General features: G+C 36.6%; 1 protein-coding gene across 1 annotated transcript; it reads left to right on the top strand.

The window, feature by feature from the left end:
- Positions 1 to 1,127: 1,127 nt before the first annotated feature.
- Positions 1,128 to 9,762, top strand: LOC110450094 (glycerol-3-phosphate phosphatase-like). Its single transcript, XM_021497348.1, has 5 exons — positions 1,128 to 1,432; positions 2,488 to 2,555; positions 6,718 to 6,865; positions 8,012 to 8,153; positions 8,889 to 9,762. Exons 1-5 carry the CDS (start codon positions 1,249 to 1,251, stop codon positions 9,076 to 9,078), a joined length of 732 nt encoding a protein of 243 aa, XP_021353023.1. The 5' UTR covers positions 1,128 to 1,248; the 3' UTR covers positions 9,079 to 9,762.
- The last annotated feature ends 6 nt before the right edge of the window (positions 9,763 to 9,768 follow it).

Genomic DNA, 9,768 nt, shown 5'->3' with positions numbered 1-9,768 from the left:
TAATATAACAGGAAAAAAAGTCTCAAAAAAAAACCTTTGGAAAAAAATGGGGTTGTTTATACCCTAATAGAAGTTTTAACTTGCTGTGTTACCAACATGGAAGGTCTCATTATACTTTGTTTAGGAAAACAACTGACAGCATTTACTTAAAATAAAAATATCAATTTGAACAACTGTTTGTCTGTGTTTAGAAATGTGCTGAGCTATCGATGTTGTCGCACCGTACAATTTCAGAGACTTTTTTTCATTTCAGTTTTAGGCTTTTTTTATCGATTGAGAAGTGATGGGCAAAGTAAACGAGGTAGGTAGATGAAATTTGCCTTAAGTGCTTAAAACTATCTAAATTTTGATAAAGAATATATACCAAATTTCCAGGGGGGTTTCCATGTGAGGAAAAATTGAGGAAAATGGTGAAAATATATAAATTTTAAAGAAAATTATCAGGGTGGGTTTCTTGAAGCCCCCAAAAAAACTCTGGATCCGCCACTGTATATGACGAATTAAACCTATATCTTCAATTGAATTGCACTTATCTTCAATTGAATTGTACCCATCTGCAATTATTTGAATATACTTATCTTCAAATAATTGAAGATAGGTAAAATTAATTGAAGATAGGTAAAATTAATCGAAGATAGGTAAAATTAATCGAAGATAGGTCCAATTGATGATAGGTTCAATTCAATTGAGGATATTTTGTATTTGTACCTATGTTCAATTCATTTTACATAGGTTCAAAATTGGAGATAGGTATATTCAAACATATCTTCAATTGAATTTGATTCAATTAATTGTACCTATCTTCAATTATTTGAAGATAGATACCATCAATTGAATATATGTTTATTTGGCGTTCCATAGATTTCGGGCGAACGATGTTGGTGGCGGAACGCGTACGACGTAGAGCCACTTTCATTTAGAGTTTGGTGCGTTTTAAACAGCTCTACTTGGGTTGTTAATTCTGAAACAGGGACGTATTTAGTGTCTGTTGTTGCTCTGTAGTAAACTTTGGCCAAGACTTTGAATGGTTGCATTAAAATTGGCGAGGTAGTCAGGCTTTATCCCCGAAATACTATAATTAATTTAACACATATCGGTTTGCTCGCATAAACGAATAGGCCCCAGACACTGCCGTTCGGAATTTCCCTGTGATCCACCTTGATTACATGCCGGTAAACCTGTCGCTGGTTTCTTGGGCAAGCGTTTCATCGTCAGTTAATTCTTAAGGAAAGGGAGTTTGTGATACCTATGGGAGTTATTTCCAAGTCAACGAAGTTGATATTACAACAGGGCACACGCTTATTCTTATCACCGATCGCGATTAGTCTCCCTTTTTCTAGCTCTCGTTCCAACATGGCCTGCAATCCTGTCACAGAGGCGTCTGCAAGACAGCTCTTGAGTGATGTTGATAACTTTGTTTTCGATTGTGACGGTAAGACACGCACCTTTACATATTTCTGGTATATATATATATATATATATATCACTAGGGTAACGTTGTTAAACTGTTCTATTATGTGTCTGAGTGATCAGCTGAACAGTGCGTGGGAGGTCCGGGATCCACCCAACACATTCACATGGTCAATGATAACGTTATTTGGAAAACGGAGACGAAGTTAAGCGTGATCACGTAGTTAGACGAATAACTTTAAAGTCATAACCACATTTCTGTGTTTGGTAACACAGATTGATAAGCTGTACCACGCATTGAGACTAGGTTACTGGTTACTGTTCATTAACTGGTTTAGCAATGGAAGGGAGATAACTCGTACATGAAACGAAAGATAAAAATGCAGGGACAACAGGAATTGATCTAGCTTTTTGAATCTACGACCTTAGTAGACTTATTAGTTGTACTACATGTAGTCTAGCTGGAATTTAATAAACTTACTATAATAGATATTGCATGCATGTAGATTCATAACAATGTTTTCAGTTTTTAAGTTTGCTGGCTTTTTTGTGTGTAAGTATTCACAAAAAGAGAAAAAATGTAACCATACTTTTAAAGGGAAATTGACCAATTTTAGGTATAAAAAGTCTACTTGTAATGTATCATATATACAGTCTGGGGACAGATTTATAAAAAAATATATAAAACATTTTGTGTGTGTCAGGTTACTTATATTACAACGGCATGAGTAATGTATACTGTATGACCAGGAGGTAAGACCATGTGGAATGTCAAACCTGTTTGGCCTGATGTGCATAATAAATTGATCTTCGCAAAACACAGTGATTTAATGGATTAGAAATTAATTTTATTCAATTTTAATTAGCTAACTTTTTATTGTTTGAATTCACTGGTATTTTAACATGTTCAGAACCTGACTGAACTTGATAGAATGAGTGAGATTTAATTAACAATCCTGAAAATGGCTGCTATTAAATTTGCTTTCATTTTATTTAAAGATAAAATAATATATTTCTTGACTTCAACTGATCACCTGATGATTTTCAGTACCAGTACTAAAATTGAGTATTTTCCAGGTGTGCTCTGGGATGGATTGACTGCTATTGAAGGTAGTCCCGAAACACTGAAACGTCTAAAGAAACTGGTAAGATTTAAATTCGGGACTAATCTTGAGATGTAAGGATTTTACACTTGGTACAGAATTCCTCTTGTCAAATATATACGATCCCTATCCTCGATACTTCAGGGTTTAACTTAAACTTAGGCTCACTGCACCGCTGGAATATGCCATGACAAAATTGAAAGCTCGGTGTGCGCCACCTTGTGGATGAGACAAGAAGACAAGTTTGATCCTTTGATGTACATCAAAAGAATCTTGCTGTTCCATAATGGTAAAACTGACTGGCTTTGATGTATATCTGTTCCATAATGGTAAAACTGACTGGCTTTGATGTATATCTGTTCCATAATGGTAAAACTGACTGGCTTTGATGTATATCTGTTCCATAATGGTAAAACTGACTGGCTTTGATGTATATCTGTTCCATAATGGTAAAACTGACTGGCTTTGATGTATATCTGTTCCATAATGGTAAAACTGACTGGCTTTGATGTATATCTGTTCCATAATGGTAAAACTGACTGGCTTTGATGTATATCTGTTCCATAATGGTAAAACTGACTGGCTTTGATGTATATCTGTTCCATAATGGTAAAACTGACTGGCTTTGATGTATATCTGTTCCATAATGGTAAAACTGACTGGCTTTGATGTATATCTGTTCCATAATGGTAAAACTGACTGGCTTTGATGTATATCTGTTCCATAATGGTAAAACTGACTGGCTTTGATGTATATCTGTTCCATAATGGTAAAACTGACTGGCTTTGATGTATATCTGTTCCATAATGGTAAAACTGACTGGCTTTGATGTATATCTGTTCCATAATGGTAAAACTGACTGGCTTTGATGTATATCTGTTCCATAATGGTAAAACTGACTGGCTTTGATGTATATCTGTTCCATAATGGTAAAACTGACTGGCTTTGATGTATATCTGTTCCATAATGGTAAAACTGACTGGCTTTGATGTATATCTGTTCCATAATGGTAAAACTGACTGGCTTTGATGTATATCTGTTCCATAATGGTAAAACTGACTGGCTTTGATGTATATCTGTTCCATAATGGTAAAACTGACTGGCTTTGATGTATATCTGTTCCATAATGGTAAAACTGACTGGCTTTGATGTATATCTGTTCCATAATGGTAAAACTGACTGGCTTTGATGTATATCTGTTCCATAATGGTAAAACTGACTGGCTTTGATGTATATCTGTTCCATAATGGTAAAACTGACTGGCTTTGATGTATATCTGTTCCATAATGGTAAAACTGACTGGCTTTGATGTATATCTGTTCCATAATGGTAAAACTGACTGGCTTTGATGTATATCTGTTCCATAATGGTAAAACTGACTGGCTTTGATGTATATCTGTTCCATAATGGTAAAACTGACTGGCTTTGATGTATATCTGTTCCATAATGGTAAAACTGACTGGCTTTGATGTATATCTGTTCCATAATGGTAAAACTGACTGGCTTTGATGTATATCTGTTCCATAATGGTAAAACTGACTGGCTTTGATGTATATCTGTTCCATAATGGTAAAACTGACTGGCTTTGATGTATATCTGTTCCATAATGGTAAAACTGACTGGCTTTGATGTATATCTGTTCCATAATGGTAAAACTGACTGGCTTTGATGTATATCTGTTCCATAATGGTAAAACTGACTGGCTTTGATGTATATCTGTTCCATAATGGTAAAACTGACTGGCTTTGATGTATATCTGTTCCATAATGGTAAAACTGACTGGCTTTGATGTATATCTGTTCCATAATGGTAAAACTGACTGGCTTTGATGTATATCTGTTCCATAATGGTAAAACTGACTGGCTTTGATGTATATCTGTTCCATAATGGTAAAACTGACTGGCTTTGATGTATATCTGTTCCATAATGGTAAAACTGACTGGCTTTGATGTATATCTGTTCCATAATGGTAAAACTGACTGGCTTTGATGTATATCTGTTCCATAATGGTAAAACTGACTGGCTTTGATGTATATCTGTTCCATAATGGTAAAACTGACTGGCTTTGATGTATATCTGTTCCATAATGGTAAAACTGACTGGCTTTGATGTATATCTGTTCCATAATGGTAAAACTGACTGGCTTTGATGTATATCTGTTCCATAATGGTAAAACTGACTGGCTTTGATGTATATCTGTTCCATAATGGTAAAACTGACTGGCTTTGATGTATATCTGTTCCATAATGGTAAAACTGACTGGCTTTGATGTATATCTGTTCCATAATGGTAAAACTGACTGGCTTTGATGTATATCTGTTCCATAATGGTAAAACTGACTGGCTTTGATGTATATCTGTTCCATAATGGTAAAACTGACTGGCTTTGATGTATATCTGTTCCATAATGGTAAAACTGACTGGCTTTGATGTATATCTGTTCCATAATGGTAAAACTGACTGGCTTTGATGTATATCTGTTCCATAATGGTAAAACTGACTGGCTTTGATGTATATCTGTTCCATAATGGTAAAACTGACTGGCTTTGATGTATATCTGTTCCATAATGGTAAAACTGACTGGCTTTGATGTATATCTGTTCCATAATGGTAAAACTGACTGGCTTTGATGTATATCTGTTCCATAATGGTAAAACTGACTGGCTTTGATGTATATCTGTTCCATAATGGTAAAACTGACTGGCTTTGATGTATATCTGTTCCATAATGGTAAAACTGACTGGCTTTGATGTATATCTGTTCCATAATGGTAAAACTGACTGGCTTTGATGTATATCTGTTCCATAATGGTAAAACTGACTGGCTTTGATGTATATCTGTTCCATAATGGTAAAACTGACTGGCTTTGATGTATATCTGTTCCATAATGGTAAAACTGACTGGCTTTGATGTATATCTGTTCCATAATGGTAAAACTGACTGGCTTTGATGTATATCTGTTCCATAATGGTAAAACTGACTGGCTTTGATGTATATCTGTTCCATAATGGTAAAACTGACTGGCTTTGATGTATATCTGTTCCATAATGGTAAAACTGACTGGCTTTGATGTATATCTGTTCCATAATGGTAAAACTGACTGGCTTTGATGTATATCTGTTCCATAATGGTAAAACTGACTGGCTTTGATGTATATCTGTTCCATAATGGTAAAACTGACTGGCTTTGATGTATATCTGTTCCATAATGGTAAAACTGACTGGCTTTGATGTATATCTGTTCCATAATGGTAAAACTGACTGGCTTTGATGTATATCTGTTCCATAATGGTAAAACTGACTGGCTTTGATGTATATCTGTTCCATAATGGTAAAACTGACTGGCTTTGATGTATATCTGTTCCATAATGGTAAAACTGACTGGCTTTGATGTATATCTGTTCCATAATGGTAAAACTGACTGGCTTTGATGTATATCTGTTCCATAATGGTAAAACTGACTGGCTTTGATGTATATCTGTTCCATAATGGTAAAACTGACTGGCTTTGATGTATATCTGTTCCATAATGGTAAAACTGACTGGCTTTGATGTATATCTGTTCCATAATGGTAAAACTGACTGGCTTTGATGTATATCTGTTCCATAATGGTAAAACTGACTGGCTTTGATGTATATCTGTTCCATAATGGTAAAACTGACTGGCTTTGATGTATATCTGTTCCATAATGGTAAAACTGACTGGCTTTGATGTATATCTGTTCCATAATGGTAAAACTGACTGGCTTTGATGTATATCTGTTCNAATTGGTGGGTATGACCCCTCTAGGGGCATACGGGTGGGGCTCTGTTTGAAGTTTGTTCTTGCTATATCTCAAGTACTGGATGGATCTTTCTGAAATTTCATATGTACTTACAGCACTTACATATACCATGGTGTCCTTTATCATTACTTCATACCAATTATTTTAAACATATTCAGGTGAGCGATACAGGCCCTCTGTGCCTCTTGTTTTAAAACTTCATCTAATCATTGCATTTCTTCAAAAAGTTGTAGGACAAGGTTTGTAGTTTTAACATTGGTTACTTTTATGACATGTTTTGATGACGTATCATTTATATGGCTAGAACAATACCAGTGATGGGTTTAGTAAAAGGCTGTAGTGATCACAGTGTCAGAAGTTCAGCTCTCAGTGTGCGCAGCCTCCAGCTTAAGTTGCCAGTTAGAAAACAATCTTGATTCCAGGTGGATTGTGTATTGGTTGGCTTTGATCCTCACCTCAGCCTCAACAAGATGGTGAAGGGAGCGTCCTATGCTAGGAGGGAAGGGTCGCTGTTCCTAGCTACTAATGAGGACTCCCACCTTCCCCTCAGGAGTGAGGTGACCATCCCAGGTGATTAGATCTTCACGGTGTTAACTATGTCAAGATATTGTGAACATCTGTTTGTTATCTATTGATGCATAGTGCAAGAGGCCCTGAGTCCGAGGCTCTGAGTGTTAACTGAGTCCGAGGCTCTGAGTGTTAGCTGAGTCCGAGGCTCTGAGTGGTAACTGAGTCCGAGGCTCTGAGGGTTAACCGAGTCCGAGGCTCTGAGGGTTAACCGAGTCCGAGGCTCTGACTGTTAACCGAGTCCGAGGCTCAGAGTGTTAACCGAGTCCGCGGCTCTGAGTGTTAACCGAGTCCAAGGCTCTGAGTGTTAACTGAGTCCAAGGCTCTGAGTGTTAACTGAGTCCGGGGCTCTGAGTGTTAACGGAGTCTGAGGCTCTGGATGTTAACTGAGTCTGAGGCTCTGCGTGTTAACTGAGTCTGAGGCTCTGAGTGTTAACTGAGGCCGACGCTCTGAGTGTTAACTGAGTCCAAGGCTCTGAGTGTTAACTGAGTCTGAGGCTCTGAGTGTTAACTGAGTCTGAGGCCCTGAGTGTTAACTGAGTCCGAGGCTCTGAGTGTCGTTTAGTGAGTCCGAGGCTCTGAGTGTTAACTGAGTCCGAGGCTCTGAGTGTTAACGGAGTCTGAGGCTCTGGATGTTAACTGAGTCTGAGGCTCTGAGTGTTAACCGAGTCCAAGGCTCTGAGTGTCAAGCTTTTACACAATTTCTCTGTTTAACATGTTTGATGAAGGTTCATGTTGTAAAGAAAATCGACCTGTCAAGGCACGATACTCATCAGGAACGTAAAACAAGACCTGGTGTTAATACAGTACATCCACTCCATTTATAAAAAAAAAAAACAACTTTCAAACTTGATGTTAAACAGAAGTGTGTACACTTTAGTTATTTACCAGGAAAATGTATATTTGTGGTATTTAAAACTCTTCACTTTGAAAGAGTCATGCCAAGGAGCAAAATTCAAGAGACTTTCATTTCTTCAATGTAAAAGTAGTAATTATCACCATTTTTGCCAGATGTCAGATATACAGTGTATGAGTTTAACGATACAGGTATAGTGGGCCTTTTGTTACAGATTGTTGTTGTTGTTGTATATGTACAAAGCATCATGAAGTAATGAGATCAATGACATCAGTTATTGTCTTGTTTCCAAGGTACGGGAAGCATAGTGGCTGCAGTCAAGGTACCAGCCCGCCGAGAACCCATTGTGATAGGCAAGCCCAACCCAACCATATTTAATGTCCTGAAAGAGGCCCACGGACTCGACCCAAGTAGGACCTTGATGGTGGGAGACAGGTAGGTTTGTGGGATCCCTGATTTTATATAAAAAAATAAATAAGATTGTTCCTGTAACACCCAAATCATAGGCCTTTGAGTTGCATCTTTTTGTAAGAATATCTGACAATACATATAATGTCTGTTTTGTGTACATAAGAATATCTGACAACATATATAATGTCTGTTTTGTGTACATAAGAATATCCGACAATATATATAATGTCTGTTTTGTGTTCATAAGAATATCTGACAATATATATAATGTCTGTTATGTGTTCATAAGAATATCTGACAATATATATAATGTCTGTTTTGTGTATATATGAATATCTGACTGTTATGGCATTGTAAAATATCAGAATACACCTTCAAAAGTGAGGTGTCTAATTTAGTTTGATTTACATATGAAATATGAAGTAAAAATAAAATTGTTTATAAGTTAAATACTTACGGTATACTGGGAAACTTTCGCACAGTAAAACCTTCACCCACTACATGTAATTAAGATGAATAGTATGCTTACTATAAGTATTGGCTATTATTATAAATTTGCCCTGTTTAGGGAGGGCAAAAATGGAAGATTTAGTTATACCATCTTTGGCCACAAGATGTACTGTGGCAAAAATGTCCTGGTTCATTTTTTAAAGTGAAAGAAGAAGTTCTGAATATTTTGTATTATTTAGAAATTTCTGGGATTACTATCTTTTTCTCCAACACTAATTTCACATGTGTCCGATATATGTTTATACACAGGTGTAACACAGACATAGCCCTAGCTAAGAACTGTGGACTGCACTCACTCCTCGTGTTGTCAGGTGTTGTGAGCCAGGAAGACGTTGACAGGGACAAAGTTTCGTCAGACCCAGCAATCACATGCAATCTGCCGGACCATGTTGCAAACTGTCTATGGGAGTTTGGGAAGCACATTCCAGATGCTCTTTGATGTTGACTATTCATTAGGAATCCATTTATTTATTTTTGTTTGTGAAAATAATCAAACGCTGAGTAATTTAATTTGTGCTTTAATTTTGTATTGATAAAGTGTCCCAGTTTTGTTCCAGAAACAAAGTTATAGGGATTTAATATCTGTCACACAACATTGTCAAAAGTCTGTAATCTAAATTGACAAAGTATCAGAAGGGTAACAGTTTCCAGGATAGATTCCATGGAAATGTAGTGATAAGAGAACTTCACAGTGATATAAATGTTATATACCAATATCAGTTTTGTGGTAACTTCATTTTAATCAGTCTGTAAGGAACACACAGAATACCAAGTGTTGATCACATTAGTTTTGTCACCAGGATGTGACCTATGACCCTGAGTGTCAAACAGTTTATATATATAACTTTGTCAGCTCATGGCTAATACATTTCTGTGTTCTGAAGTAGATCTCCACACCTCTGTGTTGTTCTGAAGTAGATCTCCACATTTCTGTGTTGTTCTGAAGTAGATCTCCACACCTCTGTTTTGTTCTAAAGTAGATCTCCACATTTCTGTGTTGTTCTGAAGTAGATCCCCACACTTCTGTGTTGTTCTGAAGTAGATCTCCACACTTCTGTGTTGTCCTGAAGTAGATCTCCACACCTCTGTGTTGTTCTGAAGTAGATCTCCTGTTCTGAAGTAGATCTCC

This window comes from Mizuhopecten yessoensis, unplaced genomic scaffold, assembly GCF_002113885.1.
Source record: "Mizuhopecten yessoensis strain PY_sf001 unplaced genomic scaffold, ASM211388v2 scaffold4989, whole genome shotgun sequence".
Taxonomy (NCBI): domain Eukaryota; kingdom Metazoa; phylum Mollusca; class Bivalvia; order Pectinida; family Pectinidae; genus Mizuhopecten; species Mizuhopecten yessoensis.
The sequence above is the reverse complement of the archived record's forward strand: the minus strand, read 5'-3'. Positions and strand labels throughout refer to the sequence as shown.